Source organism: Aspergillus wentii, assembly GCF_001890725.1.
Source record: "Aspergillus wentii DTO 134E9 unplaced genomic scaffold ASPWEscaffold_2, whole genome shotgun sequence".
Classification (NCBI taxonomy): Eukaryota; Fungi; Ascomycota; class Eurotiomycetes; order Eurotiales; family Aspergillaceae; genus Aspergillus; species Aspergillus wentii.
Genome location: NW_024467833.1, coordinates 3,804,666 through 3,826,051, shown reverse-complemented (window position 1 = coordinate 3,826,051; position 21,386 = coordinate 3,804,666). Strand labels below are relative to the sequence as shown.

At 47.1% G+C, this 21,386-nt stretch overlaps 7 protein-coding genes and 3 non-coding genes across 10 annotated transcripts; 4 read left to right on the top strand and 6 right to left on the bottom strand.

The window, feature by feature from the left end:
* Window positions 1-148: 148 nt before the first annotated feature.
* Window positions 149-1,261, bottom strand: ASPWEDRAFT_376924 (putative oligosaccharyl transferase subunit Dad1). Its single transcript, XM_040834739.1, has 3 exons — window positions 910-1,261; window positions 667-842; window positions 149-605 (listed from the first exon to the last, which is right to left on the bottom strand). The coding sequence occupies exons 1-3, from the start codon at window positions 1,129-1,131 to the stop codon at window positions 539-541; spliced, it is 465 nt and encodes a 154-aa protein (XP_040693182.1). The 5' UTR covers window positions 1,132-1,261; the 3' UTR covers window positions 149-538.
* Window positions 1,262-2,468: 1,207 nt separating this feature from the next.
* Window positions 2,469-2,867, top strand: ASPWEDRAFT_169346 (uncharacterized protein; the record flags this gene model as incomplete). Its single annotated transcript, XM_040830441.1, has 1 exon — window positions 2,469-2,867. One exon carries the CDS (start codon window positions 2,469-2,471, stop codon window positions 2,865-2,867), a length of 399 nt encoding a protein of 132 aa, XP_040693181.1.
* A 222-nt stretch (window positions 2,868-3,089) lies between these two features.
* On the bottom strand, window positions 3,090-4,143 carry ASPWEDRAFT_103544 (histidine phosphatase family protein; the record flags this gene model as incomplete). Its single annotated transcript, XM_040827572.1, has 4 exons — window positions 3,090-3,361; window positions 3,422-3,581; window positions 3,667-4,011; window positions 4,108-4,143. The coding sequence occupies 4 exons, from the start codon at window positions 4,141-4,143 to the stop codon at window positions 3,090-3,092; spliced, it is 813 nt and encodes a 270-aa protein (XP_040693180.1).
* A 267-nt stretch (window positions 4,144-4,410) lies between these two features.
* Window positions 4,411-7,345, bottom strand: ASPWEDRAFT_150702 (putative C6 transcription factor). The gene is made up of 2 exons (XM_040829585.1): window positions 6,631-7,345; window positions 4,411-6,569 (listed from the first exon to the last, which is right to left on the bottom strand). The coding sequence occupies exons 1-2, from the start codon at window positions 7,159-7,161 to the stop codon at window positions 4,701-4,703; spliced, it is 2,400 nt and encodes a 799-aa protein (XP_040693179.1). The 5' UTR covers window positions 7,162-7,345; the 3' UTR covers window positions 4,411-4,700.
* Window positions 7,346-8,138: 793 nt separating this feature from the next.
* Window positions 8,139-10,791, top strand: ASPWEDRAFT_150697 (uncharacterized protein; the record flags this gene model as incomplete). The annotated part of the gene is made up of 3 exons (XM_040829584.1): window positions 8,139-9,479; window positions 9,530-9,807; window positions 9,863-10,791. Exons 1-3 carry the CDS (start codon window positions 8,425-8,427, stop codon window positions 10,789-10,791), a joined length of 2,262 nt encoding a protein of 753 aa, XP_040693178.1. The 5' UTR covers window positions 8,139-8,424.
* Window positions 10,792-11,584: 793 nt separating this feature from the next.
* On the top strand, window positions 11,585-11,656 carry ASPWEDRAFT_t65. The gene has a single exon. It is a non-coding gene; the product is annotated as a tRNA-Arg (tRNA).
* Window positions 11,657-12,197: 541 nt separating this feature from the next.
* On the bottom strand, window positions 12,198-12,269 carry ASPWEDRAFT_t59. Its single transcript has one exon. It is a non-coding gene; the product is annotated as a tRNA-Arg (tRNA).
* A 183-nt stretch (window positions 12,270-12,452) lies between these two features.
* Window positions 12,453-12,524, top strand: ASPWEDRAFT_t66. Its single transcript has one exon. It is a non-coding gene; the product is annotated as a tRNA-Arg (tRNA).
* A 2,198-nt stretch (window positions 12,525-14,722) lies between these two features.
* ASPWEDRAFT_169342 (Zn(II)2Cys6 transcription factor) lies at window positions 14,723-16,653 on the bottom strand (the record flags this gene model as incomplete). The annotated part of the gene is made up of 3 exons (XM_040830440.1): window positions 14,723-15,016; window positions 15,074-15,527; window positions 15,599-16,653. The coding sequence occupies 3 exons, from the start codon at window positions 16,651-16,653 to the stop codon at window positions 14,723-14,725; spliced, it is 1,803 nt and encodes a 600-aa protein (XP_040693177.1).
* Window positions 16,654-17,302: 649 nt separating this feature from the next.
* ASPWEDRAFT_57913 (glycoside hydrolase family 31 protein) lies at window positions 17,303-20,604 on the bottom strand (the record flags this gene model as incomplete). Its single annotated transcript, XM_040838352.1, has 5 exons — window positions 17,303-17,861; window positions 17,900-19,157; window positions 19,213-19,383; window positions 19,437-19,847; window positions 19,907-20,604. 5 exons carry the CDS (start codon window positions 20,602-20,604, stop codon window positions 17,562-17,564), a joined length of 2,838 nt encoding a protein of 945 aa, XP_040693176.1. The 3' UTR covers window positions 17,303-17,561.
* Between the last annotated feature and the right edge of the window lie 782 nt (window positions 20,605-21,386).

The following is a 21,386-nucleotide window of genomic DNA, read 5'->3' as shown; positions in this document are numbered from 1 at the left end:
CTCTGTCGTGCGACGTCCCGCTGCCGCTGCAAGAAGGATCGGTGGGGTTACGGTGTCATCGTCCTCCCGAAATGGTACCAGCGGGCCACCTGGTGGTGCTAGCTCTGGGGGTAGTGCGGTTAGGAGACCGCAGGTGAAGAGAAGAGGGGGTGGACGGGCATTTTAGTTATCTGTACAGTGCATCAATATAATATACCCTGGCTTTAGCGTTGAGTATTTGCAGAACGAATGTGATTATATAGGGACATGATAGAGACTTGGCAGTTGTATTACTTCGTTGGATTGGAAATTCCAGAACATGTTCTATAGATTGAACGGCGAGAAGCAAACGTATGGGCTTTTAAAATACAGTCAAATGCAGAAGACCCGCTACACGCTCGTCATAGCAGATAAATAGATAGCAGGGGAGGAGCAAATAGTTCCGAGCTCAACGGTCAATGTCGAAAATGTAGAAAGAGACTGGTCTCCCACTACACATGCATGGTGTTAAGAATTCCCCGGGAATTCTCCTTATCTTTTTTTTCCCATGACCACGGGCTCAGTTGATAAAGTTGATGCAGAAGAAGTGTAGAATGAGACTTCCAAAGACGTAATCCGCGAATGCCCTGTGGATAATCAATCAGCATCGAGTCGTTCTGCTATACGCATGGAATAAGATGAACCCACCTCTCATGAGAAACCGAAGCACCATCTTCATTATCCCCGCCGGCAAATCTTGCATTCTTTCCCTTAGAGCTAGGCTTTGATTCCTTCTCGTTGCTACTCGTTTGCATCCGTAAACTGGCCGTAAGAACGAACTGACCGACAGCGGCACAGAAGCCACTCAGGAAGGCGTTAAAGGGCTATCCAAATAATTCAATTAGCAATCTACCCCCCAGTAATGTATTATTCCGGCAAATGGTCACTCACATAGTTCCCCGCCAGCACACAGTATAAGAACTGCACGCCTCCGATCAGCACCAAGAAGGCCATGAACGCGTCCAGCAGCATAGTCCGCTGCGGCGTTGTACTGGTATACTGCTGCCAGACATGATGGGCGATCTCGACGGGGGAGGAGTTGGCCTTGAGAGTCGCGGGGCCGGAGGAGAGGGAGGATGCGCCTGTGGCTGCGTGTCGTTTCTGCTGAGGCATTGTTTGGATTGGTTTGGGTGTAGTCGGTCGGTCAATAGGGGCGAGAGGAATAACTAGTATGCGAGTTAGGTCGCGACCGATTGACGGAGGTAATTGGGATGACGATAGTCGAGATTGACGGAGTGAAGGTGAAGAGTTGGCGATGGAGCGTTGGTGGTTGTCTGGAGAATCGGAGTACGTATGCGGATCTGGCTAGGTGGTCTCAGTCTTGGCGTGGTGCAGTATGCACGACACGACTACATTCACATTCATATAATAATTCAGAGGCTGTTATTGCTTTTTATTATCCTATTCTCTATTGCGTCTCTCTTCTTCCCTATTGCATAAAAATATGGTCGAGCACGAGTTGGAGTGTTGATATCGTCAGAGGTCACATGCACGCTAAGCCTATTTGGATATCGTCCTGGATGTTGTTTTGTCTCTGACAACATTGCAACGTCGACATCTTTAGATTCAGCAGAATGCCTCATCAGCCCTGCTCAATGCTTATCTCTATTGAGCCAGGAATCAAGGATCGTTGGTTTCTTCCCCTGTGGAGGTCCTAATATAGAAGGAATCGATGTGTAGGTAAGCTTCTGGACGATCTTGTTGGAAAACAACTAACAGGTATATTTGGTAGGAATTCCCACTGTTCCTGGTAACTATGGAGTAGGCTTTTTATACCCTTCTGGCTTTTTTCAGGGCCCAAGAACAGGGCGTCATACTCTGTCCGATTCTGCCTAACCAGAATGCGGAGAAACAGCTTCCTTGGTCTGTTGGCAAAACAATTGAGCCTCGAGGCTAAGACTTAGTATAGGCCGATTCTATTCGATTGACAGTGAAACTTAACTTTTGACAAGTCACCTTCGTATTCAGTGCTTGGCGGATGTCTTAGTTGCTCTTGTCTATACTAGGCACCTGCTAGGTCACTCATTGAGATGGGCCCTCTCAAGCAAACAATGCTCTCTTCGTGCAACGTTGACTCGCGCCGAGCCCTATACGAGAGATCTGCAGCCTCGAGCAGAAATTTCGACTTCCTATCCGTCAATAATTCCAAGGAAAGTTTGGCCAGTTCGTATTCATGTGAAATGGCGAGGATCGTCGATCAAATCAGGTTGAGATCCCCACTTAATAGTTACCTTTGACGACTTTTGCACATACCATCGGAGAAAGACCCTTAGAGCCTCCAACCTAGCGTCTCAATGATATATGCCCGGATCTGGAGATATAGACATATATATAGACTCTTTGAACCCCTCTGCTGACTTGCCTTCTGTACTTCGAACTCAACCTTCTGCTGATACCAGAGCTTCCATTCTCAAACAAGACCCTCAACCCTCCTGTTTCACATCACAAAAATGCAGTTTCGCTGCCTGCTCCTCGCCTTTGCGGCTCAGTGCGCTCTCTCCTACGCTGCCACGGAAACTTTTATCCTCCCCGACGGCAGCACCGCCGAACTTGACCCAAGCACCCTGAGCAAAGCCTTCAGCCCTGACGACAATGGTCTATCCACACGCGGGCTCAGAGGTGGGCCCGTGAGTCCCAAGAAGCTCTTTGCGCGTGACTGCTTCGACCCAAATTACCCAGTTGTCTGCCAGGGTGGAAACTTGTGTTGTCAACCTGATGATTTCTGCTGTGAGGGCCGCAGCTGCGTCGACCCCGATTACCACAACTGCTGCAAATATGGATACTATTGCAACAAGCCCGATGTTTGTATGTTGAACCAGTCTGGAGGGGTTTATTGCCAGGCTCCATGAGGTTACTGGGCTTGATAGGGTTACTATGTTTTCCCGGATAAATGCTTTAACGCCGCTTTGAGCCTACAATCACAGTCAATCGATTGATTGGATTAAAAAATTATATACCTTCTCGCATGTTATTGAATTCATAATGCATATGTTCCAAAATATAATCTGTATCATCATAATTATTTACCACATCGAAGATATGTCCTCATCTGATCAAGAAGACTCGGCATGCTACTTCTCCGTCACCTTCACGCCCGTCTTCTCAGCCATCTCACTCGGACTCAGATACAACCCCTGGGCCTCCCACCCTTTTCGTCCCAGTTTATACAACTCCTTTTGCTCCTCTCTACTTGGAGGTGTTTCCTTCAGCCCCCTCCGTGCCCTTGATTCACCCGTCTCAACGAGAGTCGCATTTCTACCCCCAAAATCCGTTCCCGCTAGATCATCATATACGTCATCTGTGAAGACGTAGCTTCGATACTCAGTGTTTGTCCAGCCGGTACCTATCCCGTCAATTGCTTTATTCAAAAGGTAGATGGTCAGGTGATAAGGTGAGTATATACCTGTTCCCTTGCATGCATCCTCCCAATCTTCCGTTAAGTAATGCAACAAGCCACCATGCGTAACAAGGACGATTTCCTTCTCTGGCCGATCCTTCAACCAACATCGAACATCACGACATCGTGCACTTATCGTCTCTGTCGTCGGCTCATACCGACCAGTCTATCATCATCACCATCAGCATCAACATCTACCCAATCCACCCCAACCAAAACAAATCAATAGATAGATAGATAAACAAACCTACCTTCTTCTCCCACCCCTCCCCCAAAAGCCCCATATCAACCGGAACCCCATTCTCCCTCATCTCCTCTCCCAAAACACCCACCTCACTTCCAATATCGCACGAAAACCCACTATACTCCTGTAAATCCGGCAGCAGAAGCAACTTCCGGTCTGGGTTTGCGTCGAAAGCAGGACGGAATGCATGCATTGCAGTGTAGATTGTTCTCCGGAGTGGTGATGCTGCGATTAATTCTACATTGGCGTGGTGGGGGAAGATGGATTGTAGGTGGTGGCTTTGTTCTTTGCCTTTGAGTGTGAGGGTGGGATCGATTATGCCCCAGTGGGAGGGGCCGAGGTTGTTGACGCCCTAGATATATATTTCTCTTGTTAGTATATCAATTGATCGATGAATGCGCATTAATTGGCTGGTTAATTGATTAGATATAAAAGAAAGAGTGGATACCTGAGCATGGCGAACGAAATGAACAATTGGAGCCATAATTCTGGTTTTGGGGATTGCCATTATTTGATGTTTCAATGAAAAAAAAAAAAAAAAAGGGAAGAAAAGAAAAAGAATGTGTCAACGTCATCTTAAGTTTTGATAACAGATGCGATAAAATTCCCAGGATCCACAACCAGTTTCTGTCTTGGGGTTAGTGTTGCTGTCCTGCATTAGCTTTCTTTGGTGGACCATGGTTTGTGTAAAGTCTATCCGTTACGGTTGTATTACAATACGTAAATACGTACACTACGAGTTGAGAGAAGTGAGTGACTGCAATTGTAATGTTGATTTATTTATATATCAGATTTCATATATCTGAGTACATGGGTCTATTTGCAGATTCAATATCATCAGCTCTGTAGCATTCTGTAGCAGAGCATGTTCAATATAGTACATGGGTTATCGCCGAATCAAAAGGGTATTGGCAACAACTTTTGGTTATTGGTATCATGAGGGGAGTTCGTCGAGTGGAGAGATCATAAAGCATGCTCATCGTCATACAAGAGTCCTGGTAGTCATAAAGGTTTGACTCAGGCCTCAGGGTAAAGGACCGGTTATACAAACCAGTCGGAAACATTGCCCATCGGGTGTGTCGCTTGAGTCTGCTGGACATCCATTTGGAAATCCCGCATTACCTGATCCCACTCTTCCCAGTTGAGCTGCGTGTCAGGTAGACATTCTGCACTGCTTCCTGGGAGGGTCGATACATCTGGTATGGCAAGTGGTGGGTTCATTATGGATGCGGATGTGGGCGGTTGTTGGATGGGATTCGATCCATTAGGATCAGCTAGAAAGTTGGTATCGGGGAAAATATCACGGAGCATATTGATTGAGCCTTTATTCAGGTCGATCTCTTCAAATCCAGTATCTGGTGCAGAGTCGAATGTCTCATTCGGTTGAGTAGATGGCGGCTCGGGAACTGTGGGCATGTGGATGCAAGGAAGAGATTGAAACTCAACAGGTGTCTGCATTCTGGCTTGGGTCGTGCTGGGCTGAAATTGTGCTGAATTCGGGCCGAATTGCGCCTGCATCTCCGCCATTTGTTTAGCTCGGAATGCAGACGCTCGTTTCATCAGTTGGGAAAGTGGTCGCCAGAGCATTCCCTTTCTGTGCTTCACATGGTTTTCCCATTCATCGTACACCAGACTCATTGCCATCCACGCACGATCGGTAAGAGGACACACAGGGCGCACGCAGAGCTCCGATAGAACAAACGCCACCGCGTGCCATTGTATATTAGTCCGGAACTGCCAGCCCCATTTGGAGGTCAGCTCATTCGCCTCCAGCAAGCGGCCAAATTCAATCACTTCAATCGAGTTCATGAACAAGGTTTCCCGAGACAAAGAGGATAGGTTGATCCCACGATCCTGTCGGGTCATCGGATGGTGTACCACCAGCCACAGCTTGGCCAGAATTAGACGGGCCACTGTTGCACAGACCCAATAGATGGGAACAGTGACATCGCAGTGTTTGATGTACCGGTCCTCGATGCGACGATTGATGACGTGAATCATTCGTGTGGATTCTTCGATCGAAGGCTGCCCATTGCCAAAGCGGAATCGACCACTGGGACATATATAGCTTACACGCCGGACAAAGACGGTGATTTCGCAGCGGACCAAGGTAAAAGTCATATCTGTACAGCCCTCTCGCTCGGTCGGAGCTTCTTTCATATCAGGCCATATATCTTCATCGTTGACGTTCAACGGAAGTCGAGTGTCGTACAGCCGTTCATGGATCTGGGCATCAGTCCCATGATCCTCGGACGAGCGAATATCCAATAAGCAAATATGCCACCACAGCCGTCGACGCATCTCCGTTTCGAATGGTTTCAAATCAAAATTAGTACCATCCCGATGTAGACCAATTCCTTGTGCAAGGCGAAGGACAATGGCGGACATGGACCAGACAAATTTGCTGTCATCCTCTCGGCGCACCCCGATCAAGAACAACACGGCCGCTTGCAGCAGCATCAAGCTTTGGGTATTGAGGAAATTTGCTTTGGACAGTGCCTGCTCCACGGCAAACCGATAACGACTGACGGCCGTGTCACGCTCTTCGCCCAGTTGCGACAGGCACTGCTGCGGCGACATACTCACCACAGTGACCAGGCACATAGCGAACACCAAAGCCTCTGAGTTTTTATCCAACAGCTCAGGCCGTTTCGCTGTCTCCAGAAACAGCTTCTTAGCTGTGGGTTTATGCAGAATACTGATCAAAGGCGCTACATTTTCCGAATAGTTCTCCCACAACAAGGGTATCTTATCAGGAGAAGGGTGAAAGCCGCGAAGGGAATGCGAAAGCGAGTAGAAACCGAGCAAAAATCCATCGTGGCTGGCCGAATACGTCGAGGCAGACTCGGGGGAGGGATAGTCGTCATCCTCAGACGAGGTGGGGTCCAAAATATCCTGCAATTCTTCGATCTTGGCGGGGGTCAGTTTCATGAAACCGGCTGTTTACTATATTTTCAAAAGAGATACGTACCTCATCACCAAGACTGGCCCAGAATCGATTGCTCACGTAACGACTGCGACCTTCATCGATAACCAGCCGTCCAAACTCGTGTGCAATATTCTGCGGCTTGATATCCTTGGGGTCATTCTCCAGCATGAACGGGCAGACATCTTTCGGCTGAGGCTGTTCATGAGACCCCGCATCATCATTCCGTTCGACAGGGGAAGGCGTCGCCTGGGGTTGAGGAGTTTGAGGCTGAGGATTCTGGGAGCCCTCTGATCGATTCCCGCTAATCTGCTCGATGACGCCCTCGAGACGTCTCAGCCGGGACAACAACTCTGCATCCTGGGGCCGTTTCGACTTGCGACGCGCTCTACCGGGGGCGGGAAAGACGCATTCTATGCCTGCCTTGATGCAGTTGGAACACGGGGAGCGTTTATTGCAGCGGACCTTTCTGCGACGGCATGTGACACAACTGCGCGAATTGAGGGACTCTTGCGGGGAAGAAAGGGCGGTGGAGCTGGAGTTGGCGTTGGAGGGAGGAAGTTGGTGATTATTCATGGCGGACACGACGAATACCACATTCTTGATAATTAGGAGGAGAAGGAGAAGGAGAAAAAGAGGGAATTAAAAGGAAGAAACAAACAGACAAAGAACAGCTTTGTTTTACTTTTTTTGATCCTTTGAATTTGGAGAAGTCATCGACTCATAGTGGGGGAAACGGGGGCATGTGATTGGCGGCGTGATGACTCAGGCACACATATTTATAAGCAGATCGATAAGGAAATCGCCCATAATACGAGGTGTAGTATTAATAGTAATAAATAGATGAAGTGAGAGACGAGAATAAGTCATCAGTAAAACAGGGAAATAAGAGTTTATCAGATTAATAGTGATGATGCTGTCATAGTATCCTGAATGGCAATGACATCGTATGCATGTCTGTATGCTGTCATATCAGATGAAACATATCTTGGCCCCATTTCTATATTCAGACTCACTAGGATATCTGCTGTTAATATCAATTCAATACCTTTCATAATAAGATGATAATAATTATGATCATAATAATAACACCAATGCTTGACTCTATAATAGGCATCAATTGCTGACAAGTCCTTTGCAGGGATTCTTAGCTGGAGGGCGTAAGACCTATCCAAAATGGGAATTACTGTGTATTATCCATGATTGGCATTACAATACAGCAAGTACCTACCTACCTAGGTTACCTCTCTCTCTCTCTCTCTCTCTCTCTCCCTAATAGAGTAGAATATACGAGAAGTCCATATAAAATAACTTTAATATTGACTCTTGAGGACGGTTTACTGTAAGACAATCTAACTGCTCGGCGTTATTGGATCCACTCCTCTGATTGGCTGTTTACCTGCAGATGGATATCATGCCGCGGCAAAGAAACGGCCCCAATTCCCCATCGCCGATTGGCCAGGTTTGGGTGATTATGAAGATTTTCATGTTTCTGTCATCATCAGAAGAGTCGAATTGAAAAGGAGAAGTGATATTCACTAGACGGTTTATCTGAAGTAATGTGTCTGCATATAGACTTTGTAGATCTCGAATGTCATTGTCGACTAAGATAGTCTCTAGCCTCTCACATGACGACTAGCAACTCCGCCAAGTCGTGCTTCTTTCTCTCCATCGCCCTGCCAATTCGTAGCCATCGCCAGTCTCGAATGGCCTTTCTACCGCCTTGAGAGATGGGGCCTTCCTTTCTCCTTCTCTATTTCCTGTGACTTCCTGTATACCCCGTACGTTTTTGGTCGGTTTCTCTCGTTGACCGTCTTCTATCTACGGTGGCCTTGAGGAATGTCCGCCCCACCAACGTCAACCCCAGCCGATGGCGCTGGTTTTCAGCAATCATCGCTGCCGGCACAACCTCCCTCTCAACAATTGAATCGCTCGTGTGAATCATGTAGGGGTCTCAAAGTCCGTTGTTTGCCCGATCCCGCGGCTCCTCATCAATGCCAGCGTTGCGCAAAGGCCCGGAGACCATGTGTCTTCGTGGCTCCCCAGAGACGCCGTCCGCGCAAAAGAACCGATTCTCGCGTCGCCCAGTTAGAGAAAGAAATGCGCGTGATGCGCTCTCTACTTAAGGACCGATTACGTCCCGATGCGAGCAGTCCAGAGAGTTCCAAGAGTGAGCGTGAGGATTCACAGGATCTCGACGCTGGCATGGAACCCGTCGAGAACCCACTTTCTATCCCGGAAGCCCCTAGCAGTACAGTATCAAGCTCGGCCAGGCATATCGATACTTCTCCTGGCATTCCAGCGTCCGGTCCCAACCTCGACAGAGCTGGCTCTCTCCCAGATCCATCTTATTTCTCTCCTGGGCCTTCTACCATGTCACGGACCGACGATGTGATCGACCAGGGTCTCATTGGTATGGAGTTTGCTGATGAATTGGTCGAAATCTTCATTCATGATCTCGCACCATTTTTTCCGGTGGTCGTGCTCCACCCCAGAACCACTGCTGTGAATCTGCGTCGCTCCAGACCAGTGCTCTTTCTGTCGATCATCGCTGCAGCTGCCATCGCCGTGGATTCCGCCGTCGCGGCTGAACTCAATCGCGAAATGGTTCGACTATATGCAGACCGATTCTTTGTGCAAGGTGACAAGTCCCTGGAGCTAACGCAGGCCTTGCTCATCATGATCATCTTTTACTACCCACCCGATTCACCCCTAAAGCTTCAAGTCTACCAGTACACCCATATAGCTGCCACCATGGCCTTGGAAATAGGTCTGGCTTCGAAGCGAAAGGTATCCAAGAAACCCACGGGCAATGATGATGATAATGGTCCTTTTGATGAACACATGGCGGAACAAGCGAGGGCGATTCTGGGTTGCTATCACCTGGCCTCTGTGTAAGATACCACATACTGTAAGAGGAAGAAAGCCTACTGACTCGTGGTAGGGTTGCCATTAAAACGCGTCGACCGAACATGCTCATGTTCAACGACTGGATGAGGGAATGTGTCAAGCATCTGGAACGCTCGCCCATCCCGGTAGATAGGCATATGGCCGCTTGGTTCGAACTCCAGAAAATCACCGACGAAGCCATGGCTTCTTTCGGACTGGACGATACAAGCTCTACTGCACCATTGACAGAATCCCGCGTACAGGCTGTGTTGAGATGGTTTGATAATCGCATGCAGTCGTGGAAGAACAACATTCCAACGGAAATGTTTAATGGTACTTCTTCCCCTTGTCAGAGAAAATCTGAAAACATGACTGACACTATTCTAAGTGCCATTGACTCTCGACTACCACCATACTAACCTCTCTATATATGAACTCGCCGTTGGAGAAGGGTATCGCGATCCTGATGCAATCACGAAGCAACATTATACCCTACCCTCTCTCGAAGAGGATAGCAACGACCAACCCCCCGACAGTCCGCTGAGTGCCATTCGGGTAGATATCACGATGAAATGGCTGAATGCAGCTCATGAGATGCTCGATTTTTTCCTCAGCTGCGACACGGACACTATGCGAAAGATGTCAAACCTCATATATACGCGAGTAGGTGTAGCATTTATGTCGCTCCTCAAGATATACTTTTCGGTTCGAACCGGATTGATGGGAGATTTCATAATGCCCCAAGATGTCAACGTCGAAGTATATCTGGATGGATTGACCAGGCGACTTAGGGAGGCCGGCGATGGCCTAAAGTACCGAATCCCCAGTAGGTGGTATTATGTATTCGCTGTCAAAGGGCGAAATTGGTACGAAAAGTTCGAGAAGCGACAATCAGAAAAAGAAGCTGGTATGGTTCCTCCAATGGAGTCCAGTTCATCGACGACTCAAAGCTCCACACCTGGGCCATTCCAGCCGCAGTTTGGGTCAGTTGACCAGTCTCAGATGGGATCATATAATATGGGCCTTGGAATCTCTCAGACTCCTGCTTTCAGCCACATGGGATCGAGTTATAGTGTTCCGACAGGCATGAACACGCAGTGGTCATCGGACCAAGGGAACCATCTTCTCGGTTTGAATCAGTTCGCAGGGTATACGCCATCGCCAACTGTACCATCTCATTTTGTATATGAAGCACCTCAGAAGTATCCGGATGAACGCCAGCCTGGTAATTTCTATCCTGCGGGAACAGGGTTAGAACTTGACGGATGGTTGCCAGAGGGGGGTCTATACGGAGCACCCAGATTGCCGGAGTTTTGACGTCGAGGAGCTAGATTTTCACAATTTAGGGGACTGTTTTAGGGATGTCAGAGGAGATGTAAATACATACAGTATATATCTTTGCTGTACCGCCATGACAACTGCCTGGCAGTTGATAAGACTGGATGGATGCATAGAGAGCTCCGCGAGTCAAATACCCATGCTGTCTTCCCGTAGTCCTGCAATGATAGTTAAGTAGCCCCAGCGAACACCAAGGATTAGAACAGAATGAGAAATAGATCAAAACAAGAGCCCCCTAATAAAAGAGCAAGCGAGGGAGTCCCATAATAATAAAAAGGATACTCGCGTTCAGATCGTTACCTCGGAGCGTCGGTAGACACGGAACCTCCGATACGAGTACGGGTCTCTTCCCGAAATTGAAAGAAAATGGAGTTGATTCTTGGCTTGTATTGCAATATCGCCTATCAGATTAAACCATGGAAAGATCTTGCTCGTCTGGTATCACGGAGGAGCTCTGTGTGAGGTGTGCATGGTCTTGGGAGACCAAGCTGACATAGGTAGCGGAATAATGCCCGGAATAGTCGATCTGGAACAAAAAGAGAAGGAGCACTGCTTCAGGTGGGTCGAGGCTTTTCCCAATGCATTTCACACCTTACTTAGAAGCGAGTCAACTGGAAATCACCTCACAACTGATTGTGGAGGGAAGGGAGGGAACGTATACGGGGTAGAAGCGTCAAAGCAAATAACGATAGCCACTAGGGGACGTGAAATTAAAGCTAATCTGTTTAGCTGGCTCATGATGTCAAAATCCTCGTACCCAAATATGAATCAAGGCCGGCTGGCCCAATGGCAAGGCGTTTGACTACGAATCAAAAGATTGCAGGTTCGATCCCTGCGTCGGTCAATATCTTTTTGGATTTTTTTTTCCTACTCTCTATCATTCGCCGTCTCGTTCTTAAGCCCCGTTTTGATTTTTGCTAGTGGACCGCGCTCGTTTAGATATGATGACGTCATGATAGAGATGGAGTCACGTGGTTGTATTCAAGCCCTAGCGAAACGATTCGGCATCAACATATCAATCAACCCTTTGCAATCAATTAATGCCTTTAAGAGACACTTGGATTTTTGCCATGCTTTTATTCAGCTATGATTGTAGAGTCCAAAAGTATGCCGGTTGGCAAGGCTTCGGATGCCGCGGTCCCAGGAAACACTGGCAAATATTCAAGTAGATACTACCGGGTTTGGAGTCACTGTGAGAACCACACTGTCTCTTATGATTTCAATACCATTGTTCTCTACAGGAGTGTAGTTCTTTATGCTCGTATTACATTCCAAAGTTGCATTGAAAACTGGAAGTCCATCATTGAAAAAACCACGACAAGCGTCACTACTCATTGGCGAGAATGATCAACCAATCAAAATAATGGAAACACAAAAAATCTATCTGACCGACGCAGGGATCGAACCTGCAATCTTTTGATTCGTAGTCAAACGCCTTGCCATTGGGCCAGCCGGCCTGTGATTGGTTATATCTCTTGAGGATAAGACACTATCACTAAGGGCCAGGCATAAGGCAAACTGGAAACTTCCGTGTCCGCCAAATCATCGGCTATAGCACCAATGCAGAGCTATACAAATTTTCGCGCTAGAATCAGCACATATTGATGGTGTCAGCTACATCAAATGTTGATTAGTCACCTGGCCGGCTGGCCCAATGGCAAGGCGTCTGACTTCGAATCAGAAGATTGCAGGTTCGACCCCTGCGTCGGTCAAGCTTTTTGCTTTCTTTTTTGCCCTGGTAGCTGTCTGGATTGCGATTTATACGCTGAACTTCATGACGATCCAGTCAGGATGTGGGCAAAGTCTCTTGCTCTTTTTTCGTCATTGCTGAGCTCTAGGTAGCCGTTATTTTTGCGGTTTTTGTCTTTGGGTGGGGAGAAAAAGTGGCGTTCAGCTTGCTCATAACTTTTCTGTATGCTCCGAGATATATACATTACTGCGTGACACTTGTTTTTGCACCTTCCTAGCAGCTAGGCATTAGAACAAATGTCCCCGTAGGAAGTCTGATATTTATCGGTGGCCTATAGACCCGTTACCTGTCCACTGTGGTGTCGGGGCACGTGACCTACTTGCTTATAACCACACATATGATTATCCACTTTATAAATATAATACACTAGATAGGTAATCCATGAAGCTATTTAAGCTTAGTACTAAATATATTATTTTCCTATAGGTTATAAGCCTGAGGACTCTTTAAATCCTTATGGCTTTGTATACCTCCCCTTTTTATAGTTAAAAGCTTTAAAACAGAGAGATTACTAAGATTCTTAAAGAAGAGGAACCAGCTAAAGTTAACTCTCTCTCCATACTATTACTTATATTTTTATAATCATGATTCTGTACTTTAAGTCACTGAGGCTTACTAATTTATTAGATATGGTTTAAACCTATTACTATACCTACTTTTTATACATTAGTCAACTTTTGTTAGTATCATACTTATAGTTGTGATAGCGGCGATGAAAACTTTATAGAAAAAAAAAAAATACTATCCTGCAATGGCAACTTCCCTTAAAGAGAATTTCTATAGAGGTTTCCATAAGCATATTTTGCGCAGGATAACCGGATAAAGTCATTATATAGGAGAATTAATTTTGCCTTGCATAGCACTCTCTTATTGTGTTCAAGTTGTGCAGGAGAAAGCTTTAGACTCTAGGTGACCAACAGTTGGTAGGCAAAGTAAATAGGCAGAGAGAGCTTAAATAACAGCAATTTCGAGAATTGTTGGTTTACTTAGAATAGATTGATTTAGCTGTCCTTTTAAAATTAAGTGACCACTCTAGTTGAGTTATTCAGGCTACATGGTCGGGGTGTTGGGCATATGAGCGACGACCTTCTGCCCTAATAAAATAGTCTCGCCAGTGCTAGAAACAAAGGGCATTAAAAACCAGCTTTACAGCTGGCCTTGGTGGAAGTTTAGAGGCGTTTAGCAAATTAGATAGCAGGAAATGAGTGTGGGCATGAGTAAATGATCCCATGTGAGATTCTCAGCACATGCAAGACACCATTCGCTGGGCGACACACGAGGAAAAGAACCCAGCTGGTATGGCTTAGTCCATGGCCCATCCATACCTGGGCCTCATCGGTTCAACGGCCACTGTGTCTCCAGGCAGACACAGAATTTTCAGTGTACAAGGCCGAAGACGCCCAAATCGGCCGCAAGGATGGCCGAATATGGCGACTCCGGCCCCTAAAGGTAGATTCTGAATGTAGTTTTCCACACCCACTAATAGAGGTAGTTTATTAAGATTAATAGTATGACCTATTTTAATAGTGTCTTTATGATTTAACTAGACTAGAGATAATAGATAGCAGGATAAAATAACTAAGGTATCTGTTGTGACAGTTAGCGGGGCGCCGCAAGCGTCTTCTATTGAACCCTCTTCCGTTCGATGTGGGCAGATAACGTGGATTGAGCGCCATCTTCTTTTTGTATGTACGTGATTAGGTGTGATTGAATATTATTCCACCAGACACTTTATTCTTTGATTCCCTTCCGTAAGAGGGTTTCGGATTATATACCGCAGGCTACATAGCCCAAGCTGCGCAGCTGCTATAAGAAAACTTGCCCTTAGCCCTAGGGAAATCGTCGGACGAGTTGTTTCACACCGCTGCTGCGACCACCAGCAAAAGCGAGCCTGTTAATGCAAGTCACAAAGTTGAGATGGTTGGCCCCATCGACCTCACAGGCCGAGCCGCGGAATTCTCCGTTGACTTGCGGCAGAGCTCTTTGCTTCCTCTTTCGGCGCTTTTGCGCAGTCGTCAACCGTCTGTCAGCATGTCGGTTGGAATCTGAAGAAATTTCTCTTTCCCTTGATCCATCATGATCGGAAAACTGACAAAGGGCGAGATTTTGGCTTGTAGAAATGTGCGAATCCTCTGTCTCCGCAGCAACCCCACTAACGAGTTATTCGGTTTCTGAGTACTCGTTATATGTGCGTACTTCATAGTCATCCATAGGCAGAGGAAGGTGCATGCTCAGTGTATAAGCCCCTACGTAGTAAAGAATGGGTTCTGATGCCCTTGACTCTAGATATGAGCCATACTTTTGCCATGCATTAGGGGAGATCGATATGATTCGTACTATCGCGTGAAATCCCTCGACGTTGGACCGAACAGAGGGTGGCCGGTCCAAACGAACTTTGGCAAAACAGCTGATAATATCAATGAGTGAGGAACCAAGCTCGAAAACCTTTTCAAACTTGAATTTCAGTCAGCACGGGACAATTTTTGTAAACAAGGGAATTCGGGTACATACAATACCCATGCCGTGAACTTCTATGGATAAAGATGGTAAGGCACTCAAGGCTGACAACAGAGAGTGGGCGACTTGTTCTGGGTATGAAAACGTCGTCGATCGTGATCTGGAATTGCTGGAGAGTCGGCCATGGCGCAGAGCAGTTTTCCAAGCAACCAGTCGTAGCCAGTGCTGGGTGACTATTAAATCGGCTTTCTGCGTGTCGAACAAGGGCCCGATATCATCAGGAGAGAGTTCGAAATGATTTTGAAGATGCTCTAATTCGGTGGATGGTATACAAATCCCAGTATCTGACTCGTTCCAAAGAGCTATGAAACCTTCGCTAAGTTGGCTGAACGTTCTGATGAGCTGTCTGAACCCTGGGTCGACTTCATGTTGCTCCTTTATAATCACCTCCGGGGGAGATATAGTCTGGGACAACAATATCGGCTTGTGCCTCATTATTGCAAATGACCTGGGGGGTCAGAATTAGCAATGTGATGACGGTTGGAGAAGTAAACAAGGTTACTGCAACCCCAGGCATACCTCTCAGACACCAAGAGTATATAAAATGTCCGACGGTAGTAAAGGTCGGCCAAAGGATCCATGCCATGGTAAAAGCTCTCCTTATCGATCCCAACACCTTGCGCAAGGGTGATTGCTTCTCGCAGGTAAAACCAGGAGAGATGAGACTGGTTCATCTGAAAGTGGACGGATGATATAAAGAACGAAGTCAAGATTGAGAACAGAGAGCAATCTTCAATGTGGTTATAATATTGACGAGTCGCGATGCTTTCTCTTATAAGATATTGAGCAACTAGCTCCCACTTTTCAATGCCAAAGGTCGACGCGCTTTTCCCACACATATTGGTGATGGAAAAGGCGCACAGGGCATATATCAAGCTGTCTTCTTTCGCTTCCCGTGGTCTCTGGGCCAATTGGCGCAGCTGAGAGGGCTCCAGTACTGGCATGGTCGGAAACAAATGTTCTATATAGATCTCGATGCACCGTGTTATTAACAGGAGCAAGCTGACATCCGGAAACGGTGACTGAGTTTGAGGGTGGGCTCGGCGTCCATCCTCGCAGCTTCTGGTATCCCAAGACGCGGTAGAGGGCTCATTGCGCTGATGAGATATCGTACCCAGAATCCAATTCCTTATCTCGACCTGGTCACGCCCAACCTGTGACTCTATCACCCCAGTGAACCGTGTGGGTCGTGAAGGATTGCAGAAGGCAGAATTGGCCGTGTCGCTTACGGACCGTGCAGCAAAGGAGCGGTGATTACCTTCCAAGGACAGCATCTCATCATCCGGCCGACGAATTGGCAAGTAGGAAGTTGAAGGCCATGGAATTTGGTTGGCATCTTGCCGCAACCCAGAAGGCGACAGATTCTCTTGCAGCGGGGAGTCACTGCTAAACACGTCTGTGGCCTTTCTCAGTTTGGCAATGACTGATCCCTTGCCCGCTTTGGGACCAGGACGCTTCGATCCCATTTCTCGTTTGCAAATCAACATGGATGTGACGCAGCGACTGCAGGGAGTCGCACCGTTACAGCGGATCCGCCGCTGCCGGCATTGGTCACAAGTGACCCTTGTTCGCATGTTGATTTAGGAATGTCTTGATATTCGCAGGCGGAATTTGGGGAGTATCATCTCAGGTGGAATGAGGATAAAAAGACCGGCGATGGAGTAAAAGATCCTTTTCATGCAGAGTATTCCATTTTTCATACCTTTACGCCCATCCAGTTGTTGCCCATGGAACTAAAGATTTCACACTCGCTGCAGAAGCACGAGGGAGGCAAAAAAAGAAAAATAAAAAAAATAACGTTGTGCAGAACGACACACTGATTTAAAAAGTGAAGCGGGAACAGATAGATGATGATGGCAATTAAAATTAGGTTGGTCGGGGGAAATGAAAGCCATGACCCCCGTGGAGAGACGGTAAAATAATGTGGCGCTCAATCTGCCACCATCGTATTTAGTTGAATCTAACTCGTCCCACCCATCTCATGTGCAAACTCTACTTGTGGAAAATTCCAAAGCAGTTCTATGCCATTAGGGTAGTGGTGGCACAGCGAAATGTTCATACCTACCACCAACAAATGAAAATGACTGAATGGGCTGGCTGTACCGAGAAAATCTAGGGAGGGTAAAAGATGGAACTCATTTCTGCATTGCTTTAATAGCAGCGTAAAAGATCCCGTGAATAATAAGTCTCTTTTTATTTTCTATCATATCAGACACTACTTCACTCAACTTGTTCTCTGATATTATATCCCAGCTTCGCCTAATGCTTTACTCTAACCGTGACACCTCTGAATCGAAATAAATAAATCGTATTGGTAGGATAATACGAAACTCTATCAGCTGAAAGAGAGAAAGAAAAGATGGATAGCCACTAGGTGGCGATCAGTAAATACAAAATTGGTGGCAGTGGGTTTGTAAGACACACACCAAAAGAACAAAAAGAATAAATAACTCAGTATATCAACAATAGGTCTTCACACCAACTACCATTCCAAGATCCAGGAGCTTCCAGTCCAAGCAGTCGCGTTTAAGCCACTAACGATCAAGGTGCTCTTCTTCTTGTCGAACTGAACATTTCTGGGGCTGATCTTCTTGCCGTTGAACTTGACGTCGGCATGCTTCTCAACACCCCAAATCGTGACATTGCGTAGGGTGTTCTGGTCAACCCATCCACCCTGCTTGATGGCAGCCTTAAGCGTACTGTTCGAGACGGCGAAATTTATCATTAGAGTCTCGGTGGGCGCAACACTAACACCATCGTCAAGATACAGCTCACCAGTAGCCTTTCCTGCTGAAGGGGCAAAACTGATCCACCACGAACATACACTGGGATATGACCCAGAGGGGCGGTAATAGTGGTGTTCTTCTCTGAGGGCACGGGCACGGCAGTGTTGTTGAACCAGTCATACCACTTCTCAGTACCTTCAATTAAGCCAGGGAAAACACCCTTAACTGTTGACACATTGGGCTCAAGGACAGGGGTAACTAGGATAGAAGAACCTAGCATAAACTGGCGGTCCGCCGCAGCCAGAGTCGGGTCATTGGGGAACTCCCAAGCCAGGGCTCTCATAACAGTATGTCCTTGCTCATGGGCACGGTAGAACAGTGTATACATATAGTTCAGGAGCTGGTAGCGAACTGCCATCGCAGTCTTACTGGCGTCTATAACACCAGCCCAGTTATAGGCTTCCTGGGGGATGGCAGCAAGAATATTATGGTTGCGGTAGAATGGGAAGAAGGCACTTAGCTGCATCCAACGGCTGCAAAGTTCCATGTCAGTATTACCAGCAAAACCACAGGTATCAACGCCAAACATGGGAATACCAAGCAACTGCATCTGGAGTGCTTGTGGGATTGAATAAAACATGTAGGACCAGAGGGAGAAGTTATCACCACCCCAGTGGCCTGCAACAGCGCCAGAACCGGCAAATGTTGATCGGCCAATAATAAAGGGACGGGCCTTGGGGAACACAGCAGAGAGAGCCTTGTAGGTTGCCTTTAGGATACTATGACCCCAGACATTATGTAGCTCATACTCCAGAGTGCCATCAGCATGGGTAGCATTAGGGGAGATTGCGTTTCTTCCAAGTGCTCCCTGTATGTTATTGATGGTGTAGGGGGGGTAGTTGACGTCGCGAACCCCGGGAGTAGGAGTGGTGCGGAGGTATGATGTTGAGGTGGAGGCGGTTGGGTAGGCACTCATGGACGACGAAATCACCGCTGAGGCTGAGGCTGCCTCAGTGGTATTGGTGATACTGAAGCCTTCAGGATACATAACAACCTGGGCTTTGGGCTCACCAGGAAGCGCGAATGGGGGATGGACCGGTTGAAGAGTGAGATTCTTGCTTCCACAGCTACCAGTGCAGAAGGAGGAAATCTCGCTCATATCAATCCATGCTCCGTCAAAGGAAAACTGTTTATGAAATTCAACGAATTCCTCTATCCACCACTGCTCTGTGCCGGGAGCCACCCAATCCGGAAAGACAGTATATCCAGGCCACACATCACCAATATACAAGCTTCCGTCGGGGTTTTTCAAGAACGAACCCGTGGCGTTGCCGCGTTCGAACACCGCATAACTTTAAGACACGAGATGATCAGATTAAGATATTTGGGAGACAATTGAGGACTTACGCGTCATCCGGGTTACTGGGATTGGGAATATAAATGGCGGAATCGATAATTGGGACATAGTGTCGGCCACTATCATGGAGACGTTTCAGGAAGGCTGTGGCATCTGCGAGGTTGAAGTTAACTGGGTCAAGTTCAAAGTCGCGGTAGCGGTTCATGTAGTCGATATCGTTCCTATAAATCATTATTGTTAGAGCGCATGGGCTACTAGGAAAGGCATTACCTACCAGATAGTCTCAAGTGGGATTCCAAACTTTGCATGGTTGTCCACAACCTCTTGCATCTGGGTCCAGTTTTTATATCCCCAACGGCATTGATGGAAACCAAGGGTCCAGAATTGCTGCATGACAGGAAGACCAACCACATTGAGATATTGAGTAGTAACCTCAGGCTGGGAAGGACCAGAAAAGAAGTAAAGATCAATACTTCCACCAATAGATCTCCATGTGATATTGTTTGGTCGCATTAAGACATCCTGTCCGTGTGCATTGCGGAAGTACACTCCGTGGGAGTAGGAGGTATATTTTCCAGTGGGAGATGTCTCTGTCTCATTGTTGGTCACCAGAGACAGCTTTCCGTCTGCGCTCTGCTCAAAGTACCGAGTCTCCAGGTAGAAGGGGTGCGAGCCGTACAGGTTGCTGCACGGTCACTAGTTAGTGGGTCTGATCAAAGGGGAAGAAGAAAGAGGTTTGCTTACAGATCCACTGCGTCAAGAGCATCTGCTGCGTAAAAGGTCTTGGTGAAGTTATTTGGAACTCTCAGCGAGTTGATTGTCTCACCCAGACCGTAGAGGTTGTAGTTCTCGGGCAAGACACTGGAAAACTCAATAAATTGGTTCTCAAACACCAGTTTCTTACCCTCTGTCGAGAATAGAACATCCCCAGTTGATTTCCTCGTCACGTTGAACGCAAAGCTAGGGTTGTTGGTCCAGGAGAAGTCTAGATCAGACGACCCATTGGCCTGCTGCGTGGGTTTTGACACAATACTTGCCGGCAAGATGTACTGGGTCATGTTAGATTTTCCAAGATAAGTCGGCACAATCTCAACATGCAGTCGGTCGGCAGTCTGGTATTCAACAGTGAGGTTCAAGGCAGTAATGTCAGTTCCGTACACATTACATGCCGGGCCAGCCAGGGCAAGGGAGGCCGTCAGCCCGGATCCTGACTTGTGGACATCTTTGGCAATATACCCAGGGCAGACACTCTGCGCATCAACCGCCTGTGGATCTTTGATATTGGGCAACACAGCGGGAGCTTCGCCTGCAGCCTCAGGGACGGTGAATTGGGGCTGAGCGGAGCTTAGAGAGGGCGTTGGGGTCTGCGTCTGCGCCTGCGCTGTTGCAGCACAGAACACAGAAGTGAGTCCCAAGACTGTCTGCCAGTGGAAGGCTGTCATCGCGTCAAGGGGGTTGGCGGGGCTCTGAACTAGACTTGAAACTCGACTACTTTTGCAGTGGTGCTCTAACAGTATTTATAGATGGAATTTTGGGGCGAGGAAAGATCCTCTACAGGTCTGAAGACAGCCGGCATGCCAAATTCGAATTGCAGATCCAAATATCTGAGAAACATTGTAAACAAATCTTATCTTTGACTTCGCACCAATCCTGAGTAGACTCTATGGCGTGTGGTCTGCATGTGTATGCTACTGTAATAGTGTGGCCGCTGTCTCCCCAAACCTACACTTGAAGTTCCCCAGACATCCAAACGAATCAAAGAACTAAGCGGGGTTTAGTGTTACATCTGGACCCAGGTTGAAGTTCAATGCCTTCGTCGCCGAAAACGCACGTCTGTTGGAAATTCGCAGCCTGCCTCCCATGAGCTCAAGTCTGACCGAGAAATTCGCGCGAGCATTCGAGCGAGCATTCGAGCGAGCCTATCCAAAAGTTTATTCAGAGCAGGATCTTAAAGTTTAGGGTGGCAACACCCTCGCTATGCCGCCCCATGTAGTTTTTTGTTCTAATATTCAAAAGTTTTACTAAATATTTGATGAAGAATCATATTAAGAATTATATTAAAGTATTCCATCTCTATCGACCATTTCATCGATCGTTTGATTAATCGTTTGATTAATCGTTTTATTGATTGTTTAACGCCAGTATCAAGCATTTTATCGAGCATTTTATCGAGTAGATCATTTAATTCTTTAATTTCTTTATATCATAGTAAAATATAATAAAT